General features: G+C 45.6%; 2 protein-coding genes across 2 annotated transcripts in view; one reads left to right on the forward strand and one right to left on the reverse strand.

The window, feature by feature from the left end:
• The window catches only part of LOC144127786 (ADP-ribose pyrophosphatase, mitochondrial-like), a 364491-nt gene that overhangs the window by 202388 nt on the left and 146565 nt on the right, over window positions 1-15538 (forward strand). The gene's annotated exons all lie outside the window — the stretch shown is intronic.
• Window positions 7768-9586, reverse strand: LOC144127624 (uncharacterized). Its single transcript, XM_077660593.1, has one exon. The coding sequence runs from the start codon at window positions 9584-9586 to the stop codon at window positions 8681-8683; it is 906 nt and encodes a 301-aa protein (XP_077516719.1). The 3' UTR covers window positions 7768-8680.

Consider the following 15538-nt stretch of genomic DNA (forward strand, 5'->3'; position numbering starts at 1 on the left):
CACACTTGTGGCCCTCTCTTGGATTAGAAACACCGCAGGCAAGGCAAACGCGAACGTCCGGTGTGGGGCACACGTCGCGCCTGTGGCCGACCTTGCCGCATACCTTGCAAACTTCTATTTGCTTCCTGTAGAGACTGCACGGGTAGAGCGTGGATCCGTAACGCACATACTTGGGAACCTTGATACCGTTGAACACTACGATTACTGTCGTCGTGTTTCCGATACGCTTCGCCCCCGCGGCGAGGGGGTTGTACTTGGTAACAATCTGCTGCATTATTTCGGCTTCGCTGTCCTCGAGTGCTATGCCCCTGATCACGCCCTTGACTGTGTCGTGGGCGGTCGTTCCGTACGCGCGCACCTCGTATATTTTGCCTCGGACGTTGATAGCTTGAATTCGAGCATACTTCTCCGCTCGTTCCTCGCTCGGACTGCTGAGCACCATAATGTTCTGCTGTGTATTGGGACACGCCATATCCTCAGCTCGGTCTGCCGTCTCAATTCCCGCTGCCGCCATGATGGCATTAGCCACGCATGCAGCTCCTGCCTTGAAAATATCGAGCCCATCGCGGGGCCGCACGACGATCTTAATTTCTTCTACAGGCATGGCGGGCATGCGAGCCGCCCGAATAACTGCGCTCCTAACGTTCTTGTTGAATTTAGGCTTCTGTCGAGAGCTCGGAGTATCGGCACGAGAAGTCGACTCACCCTGCGTTCCTTGCAGGCGTGTTCGGCTCGTGTGCCCGCCGATGTGCAGCCATCCGGGCGAGCGTCGGAATTCCTCGGGCGTAATTTCTTCTCCTTCTACTTGCACGCACATTTGGGAAACCAGGGAACCGTGCGTCAAAGCGGCGGCGGAACCCTCCATGTTGTGGCAGAAGAACAGCTGGCTAGGCCTAGCGAGCCCTGGGTTCGCTTCGGCATAGCGTCTCCTTTTGGCGGTGAACCAGGAAAAGTCCGATGAATCGATGAAAAACGCACCTTGGATGGAAAGTCGGGTATCGGATGATAGCGGATACCTTCACGAACACAGTAGTAATAAAATCTTCGTAATCCAAACTAATCAGCACTGCCAAAGCGGGCATTAACGACGGAGCCGATATGAGCACGTCTGCTCACCACGGCGAACGCAGCGCCCCCCCTATCTCTAAACCCTAAAGCCTCAGGAAGAGTGTCTGTGCCTGCATCGACATCGGGATGGATACCATCGCATTTTAGGATGAGGTGTTCTATTGTTTCTACATATTTACCACACACAGCACATGTGTCATCTTCGTTACATTTTTTTCTGTAGCTGCGCGTTCTAAGACACCCTGAACAAGCTTCAAAGAGTAGGGCACTGCCTCTTGAATTATCATAATACGTTTCCTTCCTGATCTGGCTTTTCCAGCATCGATATAGTTCTACACTATGCTTCTTTTCCATTGAATCTATCCAATTTTTACCTTCGACGTTTTTAACCTATCGTTTAATGCTCTTTCTTTCTCCTTCCTAGTCTCTGGTAAACTTACTGGCCAGCTTTCTAGTTCGTTTCCGCCACTGTGTGTCAACGCTCTTTCTGTACAGGTATTTAAATAGCTTAGCTGCCCACCGGTTATCATCCAATTTCCTCAGGTGTTCTTCGTACAGTCTGAGCTTCTCGTGCTTCGAACGTTGCTCAGCCCATATCCCCCTGTACTGCCTCGTTTGTGGTTTTCCCGTGGGCACCTAGTGCTAATCTTCCGACAGTTCTCTGATTTACTTCTAATCGCGACTGAACTTCAGCCCTTAAGCATAGAACGGCATTCCCGAAAGTAAGCCCCGGTACCATCATTCCTTTCCAAATACCTTTGAGGACTTCATACCTGTTGTACCCCCAAAATTCCCTATGTTTCATTATCCCGGCATCTCTTCGCAGTTTTGCTATGAGAGACTGTTCGTGCTTTTCCGTGTACATATGCCCGTTGTTTACCCATACCCCGAGATATTTGTATTCCGCCACTCGGGGGATTTCATGGCCTTGCATTGTAAGCTCCTGATCAGTTGTGCCGTTGAAAAGCATCACACCTGACTTAGTTGCGCTAAAACTGAAACCTAGATTGTCTCCTTCGTCTCCACAGCAATTCACCAAAGTTTGCAAATCTTTCTGTCTATCTGCTAACAGTACAATATTGTCCGCATTCATTAAACCCGATAGTCATTGCTCAACAACCTTTCCGCCTAATGTGTATGACAGATCATAACCTAGATTGCCTCCTTGTAACCTTCTTTCCCTATTTATCATATAAAGCATGAACAGCAGTGTTGATAGAGGACAACCTTGCCTTAAACTTTGTGTATCTGGACAGTTGTTGTACTATTAATTCCTTCCCATATTATTTCAACTTCATTTTCTCGATATATTTCCTGTAAAAAATTAATTACCTCATGAATGACACCTTCGCCTTTTAATATGTTCCTCAGGAGTTCCTTGTTCACGTCGTATGCACCGCTTATGTCCAAGAAGGCTAAATACAGAGGTCTGTTTTCCACCTTAGCTATTTCTATGCACTGGGTAAGCACGAACAGGCAATCATCTAAGCGCCTACCACTTCAGAACCCGTTCTCAAGCTCTCCGAATATTCTGTTACTTTCTACCCATGACTGCATTTTTATTTTCACCGCCTGCATCGCCAACCTGTATGTAACTGATGTTATCGTAATCGGTCGGAAGGATTTTATTTTCGTCTTATTGCCTTTTCCTTTATGAATCAAATTCATTTTACTCTGTTTCCAGCTGTGCGGAATTTGCTGATTCGTTACGACTGCCTCCAATACCTTTATCAGGGTTTCCTTGCTTCTTGGGCCAAGTTCATTAATTAGCTTGATTGAAATTTCGTCTATCCCGGCTGACGTACATCTTGGAATATTTGCTTCCGCCTTTTCCCAATTAAGATTCGTCAGTTCCACGTTATTTTCTATTGTGCATTCCTGTGTTGCTCCCTCATTTGGGGTGATTACTCTATCGTCTTTCTTGAATGACTCAGCTATAACTGAAGAAATGTAGTTCACAGCGTCATCTCCCTCTAAACATTTTCCTTCGGCCTCGTGAATCTGTTCCTGCTTTCTGTGATTCGCTTTGCCCAGCCAGCTTATATGGTTCCAGAATTTTCTTGGCCCCCCTTTAGTTGCATCGCGAACTTCGGCCAGCCAGCCATCAGAGGACTGCTTTATTTTAGCCTGGACGAGGACCTGCACTTGCTGTTTCTTTTGTGGATAAGATTCCCATTTTCAGCCTATTTCCTCTTCAGATAACTCCCTCTTTGCTTGTCTGTGTTCCCGTGGTGCCAACCGTCGTTGTTCGATGGCCTCCCTAATTTCCTTATTCCACCAACTTCGTGGCTTCCTCTTTTCCTCTCCAGCGGTTTACTCCTTTTATTTGTTTTATTTTTTACTAATGAAGAGTTCTAACTTATTATAATCCCACTTTTCCATGGGATGTGTCTCTATTTCTTCCTCTATGCACGCCGCTATTTGTGCTATTTGTTCGTCATTCAATTTTCCGCACTCTGTTTGACTCCCCTTCATTTCTCTTTTGAGCAGGGCTCCAAACTGTAGACTAATACGCTTATGATCCCTACCGAGGCTGTATTTCCCCTCTTCGTCTATTTCCATCATTGCGAGCTTGCTATACATCCCCTGCGAGATTAAGCAGTATTCAATGGTCGTTTGCCTGTTACAAGATTCCCACGTGATTTGTCCCCTGTCCCTAAATAAACTACTCCTAGCCGTGTCCTTTTACCGGCAATTGTACCCGATACCCAGACATGTTCTTGGCAAGTTGACTTTATTCTTTGCCAATTTGTTCCTTGATGTATCAGCATACCTACTCCTCCTCTCTTCCTCTCCGTTGTTGTTCTGTTGCTCCCTTCCCAGACGTAGCCATCAATATATGGTGGGTCTTCTAGGTCCCTGAGATGTGTCTCGCATAGCGCGTATACACCTACTTCTTCGTCCTTTAACTGGTGTTCTATCTCTAACCACTTCGCTCTTTTTCTACCGCCTTGCATGTTTATGTACCTGATCCTAGTGTTAAATTTCTTTTTTGTACTTTTTTACCTGGGCGTTAGCCTTTTTTGCTACACTTTCTACTTTGCTTCTACCTACCCCTATGTCTTGAGCCGCAGTGGACCCCCTAAAAAAGCTACTGCCCGGCCTGCCAGTCGCCACCCGATCTCGGCTCCTAGCCTTCTATTAAAGTGGATGCCATCTCGTGTAAAGCCTCCGCCAAAGCCTGCTCTATTCACTTCCCTGTTTATGTCTGCCACTTCAAAGCCTTTCTCCTGGCTTAACTTCCATATCTCCCGATTAACTGCCACAACGTCCTTGGTAATTTCTCTCTTCCGTCCTTGCACTTCCTACACTGTGCACACCACGATCTGGACTTGCTGTGCTATCGCTCTTAACTCGTCAACTCCCTCCGCTAATCTTTCCGCTACTTTTGCGGCTTCACCATTCAAGACATCATTTAGTCCCAACGCTATCACTACCAAATTGCGCTCTTCGACATTCTTAATAATAATAATAATTGGTTTTGGGGGAAAGGCAGGGGGCGCAGTATCTGTCTCATATATCTTTGGACACCTGAACCGCGCCGTAAGGGAAGGGATGAAGGAGGGAGTGAAAGGAGAAAGGAAGAAGAGGTGCCGTAGTGGAGGGCTCCGGAATAATTTCGACCACCTGGGGATCTTTAACGTGCACTGACATCGCACAGCACACGGGCGCCTTAGCGTTTTTCCTCCATAAAAACGCAGCCGCCGCGGTCGGGTTCGAACCCGGGAACTCCGGATCAGTAGTCGAGACATTCTTAGAAAGTTCGTTTTTTGTTTCGCTCAGTACTGCGTCCATTTTCCAGCCTGGGAATGCCCCGACTGCTACCCGCTTATCACCCTTTACACGCTCCATTATAGTTCTTTTGCACCTACTCATATTTGAGTCACCACCGATAAGTGCTTGGGTACTCGCTTCCTCTATCCTAACTTCCGGTTTATTATGCCGCTCCATGGAAAGTGAGAGTAGCGCAAAACGGGACAAAGGGACAGAGAAAGACAGACACAACACAGGCGGATTACGTTCGTCTTGGCCGCCCTGGTTTCTTTCAGTCGGATGCTCACTTTCCATGGATCACCGTTACCGACTCTCCCAAGTTTCTACCCTTGTGTATTATGCCGCCTCTTATCTGTGGCTGCGACCTCATTCCTGGAAGTTATCTTGTTCCCCTTCTCTCCATCTCCAACAGACTTCCTAGCTGCCACGTGTGCGTAGCTGTTCCTGTCTGAACCCGCCTGACCTAACTCCTTATCGCTGTTCATGCCAGCGCAGGCCCAATCCACGTGGCTGGCGCTGGAATGTCCGCCAATGTCACTTCGCTTGGCGGTGTCAGCCATTTTTGCGTTCAACAACTCACTAAGCTGCTTGGATTTGCGCTTCTAATAATAATAATAATAATAATAATAACTTTATTTGCATCACACGTACATGATGCCGGAGGCCAGCAGAAAAAGCTGTCATTAAGGCAGCTTGACAAGGCCGCAGGCCCCCACATTGGCAACTACAGGTAGCGGTCAGCAACCACAAAACAAATGCATGAAAGTGTGAAACCGCAAACAAAAGCTGTACATTGAAAAAAAGGAAGTTTCCACGAAAACCTGAATGCAACAAGAGGGCACACACTTTCAACAAATCTCATCGCCGGAGATATATAGACAGCATAGCAAAATGAAAGTGACGCTTTGAGATAGAATATTGTGAGACTATTTTGTTGTTCTTATTTTTAGTTCGTAAAGTAGTGGCGAAGTTTCTTGAAAGTAATATTTTCGGGTTGTATGTTTTTCTTATGCAACGTATTTAAAAGCCTTGGTAACCGGTTTTTTAACATTTGTAATCCATATGTTGTCCTACATGTTTCAACTTTCCACCTCTCAAAATTTCGCGTGTTGTATGCTTTAGGATGACTACTTATGTTGGCTATCTGACGCAAGAAACAAGTACCATTTTTTATCTCTTGTTTGTATTGTTTGCACAGACGATAACCATAAATCTTCGTAACAGGCATCACGTTATACATGTGAAATAATGGTTCCGAGGGATAGCACATGGGGACACTTGCAACGGCACGTAGAAACTTTTTTTGCAGAATATGAATTTTGTGTATATTGTTTTGCGTCGTAGAGGCCCAAACTAAATGGCAATAATTAAGTCTTGAACAAAACAAGGTATTATACAGCATTATCATTACATTACGCGGTAGTACACTTGCATTTCGATATATGAGGCCGACTACTTGAGAAAGTTTTTTGGTTAAGCAGTTAATATGTGCATCCCAAGATAAGTTCTCATGAAACGTAACACCTAATGTTTTAATCCAAGGCACTATTTCAACTGGGGTTGATTTGAGCAAAACACTGTGGCTAGTTGTTATAGTTTTATTTCTGGCGTGAAATAGAACTGCCTTTGTTTTTTGTATGTTTATTTTTAAAAGGTTTTCTTCAGTCCATTTCTCTAGCTTGGCTAGGCTTTCATTCGCATGGCGAATTAATTGATCAGGATCATTTGCTGAAAAGAATAGACTCGTATCATCTGCGTAAATGACAAATTTTGTGGATGGGGTTACGCTGACTATGTCATTCACGTAGAGATTAAAAAGGAATGGCCCCAAAATACTGCCTTGCGGCACGCCACAGTTAACTGCTAGTGAATCCGAACAAAATCCCTCTATATCTACAATTTGCTTCCTATTGGTTAAATATGATCGGATTAACGCCGCAGCCACACCCCGAAAGCCATATCTTTCTAGCTTCGTGATCAGTATCTGATGATTTATGAGGTCAAAGGCTCTTGAAAAATCTATAAATATGCCTAATATTACGTTTTCTTGTTCAATGTGGTCTAAAATATACTCTTTTTGGGCAAGAAGTGCCGACTCGGTGCTAACTCCCTTTCGGAATCCATACTGGCAATCAACTATGAGGTTATGTTTCTCTTCAAATTTCGAAAATCGCTTGAGAATGATTTTTTCGAATGCCTTTGATAGGACAGGTAGTATGGAAACAGGCCTGTAATTCCCCATATCATTCTTATCACCTTTCTTGTACAATACCTTCACACGTGCAACTTGCATTTGGTGTGGAAATACCGCTTGTTCAAGGCATAAATTGAAAACGTAATTTATGCAGGGAGCAAGGACACAGATGACGTGTTTCAAAGGTTTCACTTGCATGCCATCAACATCAATAGCGCTGCTGTTATTAAGACTTTTTATTACTTCCGTCACTTCGGCTTCGCTGACAGGATCAAGAAAAACTGAGCCATTATTGTAGTGAACATTGTCTAGATTAATATTCACTGTTATTTGAGCGGCAGTATTTACAATGTGGCTATTGAAGGCATTGGCTAAGGCTTTGCCTGACAGCACGGTACCATTGTATTTTATTTCACGAACTGAGTCATTCTTAACATTATAGTTTAATACTGAGCGCAGGTTTTTCCACAGAGCATGTGTGCGTCCAGAAAGAGAGGTGAATAAGTTGTTAAAATGCTGTTTTCGTGCCCTTTTCAGCTCTTTATCTAAACGATTACGGCAAGTTCTAAACTGCTTCAACGCGTCTGGATCCTTGCTCTTGATAAACCTGCTGAACATTGTATTTTTCTCACGTATTTTCGCTGCCAGGTCGGGTGTTATCCACGGTTTGCGGATTTTTGTGTTTACTTTCAATCGCACAAAAGGGAAACAATCTGCGTAGATAGGTTTAAGAATATTAAGCAGTTCTTCGTAAGCTGCGCTAGCATCAGTTTTTTTGTACACACTATCCCATGATGCCAGTGAAACTTTTTCCAGAAATGTGGAAAGATTTTTTTGTGACACACGTTGTATTAAGCTTGCAGGCACGTTTTTCTTTATGTTGACCTTTTTGGTACAGCACAAAAAAATAGGCAAATGATCACTCAGCTCAGCCACAATAACGCCTGCTCTGATTCTCTCCGGAGTTATATTTGTAACAAAAATATCTATTAATGTTGATGTATTTAGTGTCACTCTTGTTGGGAGATTTATGACATTTGTGAGACCATTCGCCCTCATTAGAACATCCAGTTTCAGTTTGGAGGAATCATTGCCTAACATGTTTATATTCACGTCGCCACCAAAAATAATGTCAAAGTGAGAATTGTTTACAAATTCAAAAACATTTTCTAAGTAATCTAAGAACGATGCCACCACCCCATTCGGAGGTCGATAACCAACGGCAAGTACAGTGTTTTGCAATTTCAGTGCCATAAATTCACAGTCACCTGTACTTGTACAGAAAGTTTCGAGTAGTTCACATGGGAGATCATTTTTTACCAAGAGGCACACTCCACCACCGCGACCAGTTGCCCTATTTAAGTAAAACGTCTGGTAGGAAGGTAAACGAAAAACATTCGTATCATCTGTGCTCCATGTTTCTGTGAGCATTATCACATTAAACATGTTATCGTGTTGTTGAAAAAAGAGGCCAAGTTCAGATTCTTTATGCTTTACTGATCGTATGTTAAGGTGAAAGCACTTCAAAGACTTCATATATGCTTGACCTAGGTGACTTTCAAGTTCGTGTGGCAGTACGTAACGTTCACCATCGGTTTCCGCCATAACTATAAGGTTAGTCACCCGTTGAAAATGCTGTGGTTCTTATCTTAGCTTATCCAAGTCGCAAAGACTTGAAATAGCCACCGCCGACCCTCCCTCAGCTTTGCGCACGAGGACCCGCCCATTGTGGTGCCACACGAACTTGAATTCATTGACCTTAGCCCAATTTTTCACTGCGAAAAGAAGAGCACGTGTTCGCTTTGTTATGTTTTCTTGCAAATACACATTACCATCCACACTGCTCAGTTTTTTCCTGTTTTGCCACCATTCACCTCGCTTTGCCTCTTTCGCAAAGCGGCAAATTATGCCTGGCGTTTTGTTTTTCCTCGCTGGCAGTCGGTGGATCGCCACAACGTCATCTTGTAGGAGTTCTGGAATTTGGGCCTTAGCTGCTAGCACGTTTATCTTCTGCAGTAAATTTTCGTTCTCTGTGTCCTGAATTCCGTGGAATTCCAGGTTTAGCTTACGGCTTTGCCATTCCAGATTGTCAACCTCGGCTTTCAGTTGCGTGACCTCATCACGTGCCTCAAGCATTTCCAGTCTGCTCTTCATATCGGCGACAACGCGCTCATTCTTTTCAGTACGTACCAGGAGATGATCATACTGTTCGCTCATGAAGTTAACTGCATCCTCTAGGCCCTCAACTGTTTCTTTCAGGGGTAGCAACAGGTCCAGCTTATCATTAATGACTTTCAACCACACGCGTACGTCGTCCTGCGCCTCAGGCACTCCTGCTATATTTACCGACTGTGAGCGAGGCTTAGAACGCCGGCATGTCGTGCATCGCCATGCTTGTTTATACGCTTCACCCTTCGATTTTACTGTGGCATCAGAAATACCAGCACACCTTCCGGTATGGTATCTGTAACCACATTCACTGCATGTTATTGATTTCACGGGATCGGCACATACATTTTCACACACTTTGCACTGCTCTACTGGAGACATGTCACACCGTGCCAGCAGCAACAGCAGCAAATAGCAAAGGAAAAAAAAATTTCACAATCCTGCAGTTACTGACCTGCAACAGTACAACAGAAGCGCGATGCTTGAGCGTTGAAGAAGCGTCCCGCTGCCGCTGCTGCCGGTGTGATGGCTGCGTCCTCGATGATCCCTTTTTATAGCCCGCAGGACAACAGGGCCCGTGGCGGCCTCATCCGGCAAAAGACGGACAGTTAGCAGGCGCTCTGATATCTTGCTTGTCAGTGGCTTGCAAAATCTGGCGTAGAACTGTCACGAGCGTGCCGCCACACCACGTCACTCCACGTCACTCTGCCCACTATACCTGCAGCTCTTTTTCTAGCGCCTCCATACGTAGCGCTAGGCTGGTGTTTGCTTCGTCAGCCCTGTCCAGGCGTGCACCTAATACGCAGCACTTTCACATAAAATCCGTGCCTTCGGCTTCCTCTACAGATTCGAACCGCGTTTCTTTCAGATTCACCAACATCTCAAACTCCTTGCATTTAACCTTCAGTTGCTTGACCATCCTAGCAGCACTCTAATATTCTTACCACAAAATGCTAGAGAAGAAAAAAAACACTTGCAACCACGTGCTCAAATAAAATTTTGCCTACCGCTAAAGCCAATCACCTATAAAGGAATACTAACTACCTGTCTTATACTAACTAAAGGAATACTAACTACCTGCCTCACAAGTGAGCCCTGCAGATCTATAGCTGTCAGCCGGAAAAGGCCCGGCCGTTAGGTCACTGGCCTGCTCTTTCGCGAGCACTTCACCTAACTAGCCCAGATCTAAATCTAAGCTCTCGAAATATTAAAGGAAATAACTAATCTATTTGTCGTAGTCACGCGCTCTCGCAGTCGTCCGTCCGTCAGGTCCCGGTCACGACGCGTAATCCGAAGAGCACCGAGACAAGCGTCCGCACCGCACGGTTGTCAACTGCCAACCACCCTGAGATCAAAGCGCCATCTGTGGCTGCAGCTAGAAAACAGCGCATCTCGAATTGAGACTTGTAGCGCCATCTACAATAGCACATTAGAAACAACCACATGCCGCGTGCCAATGATGACGTCACGGTCCAATATGGTGCATAGAGATTGAACCATGTGAGTATGACGTCAGGGAACAAAATGGCGCCATAGTTTCGGTTTCTGAAATCCAAAATGGCGGCCAAAAATTGGTTGTGCCCTCTCATTCCTTCCCTCACCAAAAAACATGTTGTGGTATACAAATACAACCGCAACTAAATAGTAGGTAAACGTATACATGCAATTACTAATTGAAGCATAAACATATCGTACCGCAAGCAGAATTCTAGGCCCACCTTGACCCCCCGAACGAAGCATATCTTGAGTGGGTGCAAATCGACAATGGGCAAACGTGCGTCGTAATTTCTCTGATAGATGGCGCTAGGCGGCGATCGTTCCGCTAGGCGGCGTGCGTGCACGCGTAGCCGAGCATGGTAGCAATCCACCCAGTTTCAAAGGGTATTCCGTTTCTCGAGACGAGCGGCGCGTTCTTCTTTGCTTTCTTCATCTAGTACACCAAACAGCTAACGCTCGTTACTTCTACGTCTTCCTGATGGTGGCGGCATTTTTTTCTCTTGCGTTAGTGCTCCTTTGCTGCCGTTATGAATGGATGATAATTATTGGCCGTAAAGCAAATGGTGAAATATTTCACATCCAGATATTTCCAGCGTATCACACGATGTGGGGCACCTGTTGGTCCCACTTGGGCAAATAAGCCGGCTGTAACCCCTTTATCACCTGCGTCAACTCCCGATGGGGAATAAGTGGGCAATCCCAAATCGGGCTTGCCGCTTATGATTCTACATGGGCGCCATATCGGTGTTGCTAGGGCTGACTGAGAACACTTTCCTGCACCCAGCCAAAACATCGGTTCCTTGCAGGGAACTTGAGGGCAGATGCAGCATAAATGTTGGTTCTATGTGAGAAAAAATTCCTCAAACCGAAATGGGGCTGCCCACAATAAACTGTGTAGGTCGCACATCGGCCGTGGTGAGGCTGGAAAACGGGCGTGCCCGCCTGCTGGCCACATCGGTTCCTTGTTGGCTATCTGAAGGCATGTGCAAAGTAACTCGATCTCTCTGAAGGGAAAAACTCCTCAAGCCCAGGAGGTGCTGGCCACCGAAGGTTCGCTTACACGCAAAACATAAATACCCACGAAAGCAGCACATTTGACAGCCGTCGCCGTAGCACAGTTGGTAAGAGCACCGGAAGCGATATTCGGAGGTCGTGGTTTCGGATCCCACCGGCGGCATGGTTGTTTTTTCTGCTGCTTTATAAGTAATTTTCTTTAAAAAAAGGCAATTGATTGGCACTAAAAATAAAAAATAGCAAAAATTCCCCTATGCACCTGGGTTTCCGGTGACTGTTGGTTTCCTTAATATATATATATATATATTTATATATATATATATATATATATATATATATATATATATATATACCCACTCCTCTCTGTAACGCTTCAGCCCTGAGAGTAAACGAATAAAGAAATAAAAGAATATGCACTGGGTCCAGTCGTTTTAGGTGTGATAATCTCGCAGACCAATACACGATCGACCCGTAATCTAGGTAGAATCGCACCAGGGCAGGATAAATGCGCAAAACGCATGTCCTATCAGACCCCCACCAATTCTTGAAAGCACCTTTAGGACATCGAAGTGTCATGAAGTTTTATTCTTCAGGTTGTTGATGTATAGAAGGAATATGAACTTCTTGCCCAAAATTATGCCTAGAACTTTGTCTTCTTCTTTTACTGGTAATGCGGCTTCCCTTAAATTGAGGCTGGGTTTGTTCTGTAGGCCTCGTTTGAGAGACAATATGACGGCCACTGTTTTCTGAGGAGAGAATTGTAACCCGTGTGTCTGCGCGTGTCGCAAAGCTATTTCTTGTCAACTGAATTTCTCTCGCATGTTTTTATGTTTATTGGCGTGCAGGTTACCTGAACTACGGTGCACATATCTGAAAACTGAGTACATAATGACTGTGGGATTATTTTGGCCAAGAAATTCATTTTCACGACAAAGAGTGCTGAACTTAGAACACACCCCTAAGGTACCCCTTTGAAACTTTGAAAGAATCCACCTTGGCGCAAGTAAAACCACTCACACAAAGGACAAGGAGACAACGGACAGGCGCCAACTTCCAACTGTTTATTACTCAAGAAAACCACACAGATAAATAGTCTCAGGAAACACCCACTTTTTTTTTCACTCCATGTGCCTATCACAGCCATAACCTATCACCCTGCATTATCAGTTTCTGCACAGAAAATTGTACTCCGCCGCATACAAATTCACTGACGTATCACTCACACACAAAGCCGCCTTTTTCTTTATGTGATACGCTTCCAATAAAAGCCTCGCCTGTTTAATCTTGCTCCTGCCAAGAATCCTCGCCTTTTCCAGTCGAGGTTCGCATTTGCACATATTAACATGGTTAACAAAGTTGGCATATTTATCTTTATTGTTTTCAACCTTTCTGCAATGTCCCCCAGGCGTTTGTTGATGCACCTCCCCGTTTGCCCTATATAGGACTTTCTACAGGTCAGGGGTATCTCGTACACCACTCCTTCCATACAACGGGTGAAGACACGCTGCTGTTTTATATTACATCCAGGGCGCTCAGTGCCACAAATCCGGGGTATTAGTTTGTTCAGCTTGTTTGGTGCTGAAAACACTAGCGGTACTTCGTGTCTGTTAGCCACCTTCTTCAGATTATGTGGCCCTTTGTGCACATAAGGCATAACTTCAGCTTTTACCGCAGGGCTCCTTTCTTCCGGACTCTTTGGCCTGGTACAGCGTTTTGTTTTTTGGAGGAGGGTTTCAGCGACGGCAGTCAACACCTCCGAGGGGAAGCCAGCAGCCAACAGGCGGCCAATCTGATTTTTTATGCTATCGTGCATTTGGTGCGGACATGACTTTGAAAGCGAGGACTCAATGCAGAAAGAGGCGATGGCGCGCTTCACAATTTCTGAATGCGCCGTATTGAAGGGCAGGAGTTCCTTGCTACTACGGGGATAGTAACCCCAGCATAAATGGTCTTCCCGGAACGCTATGCTTAGATCTAAAAATTGCAGTTTTTTCTCACTTGGGACTTCATGCGTAAAAACTAGACCGCGACCTTTGAGGTTAAAAACACTTAAAGACCTGGACACAACAGCTTCAAAAGAATTGTCAAAACCGGTGAATAAAAGGATAAGAAAATGGTCCACATATCTAACAGTTTTAAAAACAGGTCCTCCTAAAAACAACTGTGCAAGATCCTGGTCCAAAGCAGGTAAAAAAATTTCCCATAAAATATTGGCTACACAGGAACCAATACATATACCTTTTCTCTGCAAGTAGGGCTGCTGATTAAAAACAATAAAAGTGACCTTAAGATATTGCTCCAATAAATTCAAAAAATTTTCCACAGACATACCTGCAGCATCCCGGAAGGCCAATTCACCTGCCCGTTCAACACACGACATAACAGACGCCAGCAGCTCAGCGTGTGGGACGGAATAAAACAAATCCTCTATGTCTACTGAAAAAGCGGACCTAATTTCTGAATGTGTTTTAAAATAATTAACAACCTCCAGCGAGTTCTTAACCCGAAAAGGGTCGTCCAGTTTAAGAAGGTTAAGCTTCCTTTGCAAGAAACGGCTATGTGATGACCCCCATAATGCGCAGGTCCACACGGGACGGAGAGGCAAAGAGACACCGTTTGGCTCAGTTTAAACAAACAGGTATATTCAATAATTACACATGATTAAGATTATACATCAGAGGCTGGGGCGTCCGAGCTTACGTGCCGACGACTTCATGGGGGCGATGGAGTGGCTCCGGAGTTGGGCTCGAGCGGTTGCTGGCAGAAGCTGCACGCCGACGGGCTTCGGCGCTGAAGGCCCTCTTGGCGAACGATGTCGTCCTGAGCGTGTATGCAGTAGAATTTCAATAGTCGTCCGTTTCTTCGAGGATGGTTCACAAACCCTTCCTCTAGTGTCGTTCGGCTTGGAAGATGAACAGGAGGCGAGCTTGTAGATGATGACAGCAGAGCATAATTTTACAACATACATATACAGAGAGTTAAACTGGAAAAGTAGAACTGAATTTACAAAAGAACAAACTTTGCACTACCTTACTCATCGACCGGGCAGGTTAGTGCCTAAGTAGCATCACATTACATGCTCAGCATGGAGCCCCAGCTCAGACTGGACTGCATCCGTTTACATGTGATTTTAAGCACTTGATTAACAAAGGACTAAGGGCGGTCATTTCCAGTGGCCCGCCCAAAGCATCAATTCTCCAATCCAAAATAACATGCGAGATGGGGACCACCCCTTGGGTTGGGCTTAGCCTCGAACTCAGAGTCTGTTAACAATACAAACTAAATAAACAACAAAAACGCCACCACTCTCTCTCAAGTGAGAGTATACACAGGCTCTCTCTTCGGAGCTAATTCACTAGCGCCTGTCTTTCCACATTCTTGGCGAGTACTGCCTGTCCGCCATGACAGGTGTCCGTCGCGGCCCTTCTGGGAAGCTGTGGGTGCCTTCCCGGCGATAGCCCACGACAAAGGGGGGGGGGGGAGGGAAAGAATGTCGTCTTCGCGGTAGCGCATAGCGTCGGCTGTGGTACGGCGCGCTCTGGCCCGCTGACAGCTCCCTTGTCCTGGAATGTGCCCGGAAATTGGGGAGGATAAAGCCTGTTTCCCCGGGGCGGCGGCGGGTCCGGTTGTTCTGGTCGTCACTCAAAGAGCATGGCTGGGTAATTGATGATGCCGCTGTCACGGGTCTCCGTCTACGCCGCGCCGTCGAACGTGGATCCTCGTAGCACACACGGAATGTCACACTCGCTCACCCTCCAGAAGAATGTTCTCCGAACATTTGAGTCCACGCAGCTCCCCTTGTCTTTCTGAATCGCCTCGCAC

The sequence above is a fragment of the Amblyomma americanum genome, chromosome 4, assembly GCF_052857255.1.
Source record: "Amblyomma americanum isolate KBUSLIRL-KWMA chromosome 4, ASM5285725v1, whole genome shotgun sequence".
Taxonomy (NCBI): Eukaryota; Metazoa; Arthropoda; class Arachnida; order Ixodida; family Ixodidae; genus Amblyomma; species Amblyomma americanum.

Coding starts and splice junctions, on each gene's coding strand:
- LOC144127624 (XM_077660593.1), bottom strand. CDS start 9,586: ATGTCTCCAGTAGAGCAGTGCAAAGTGTGTGAAAATGTATGTGCCGAT.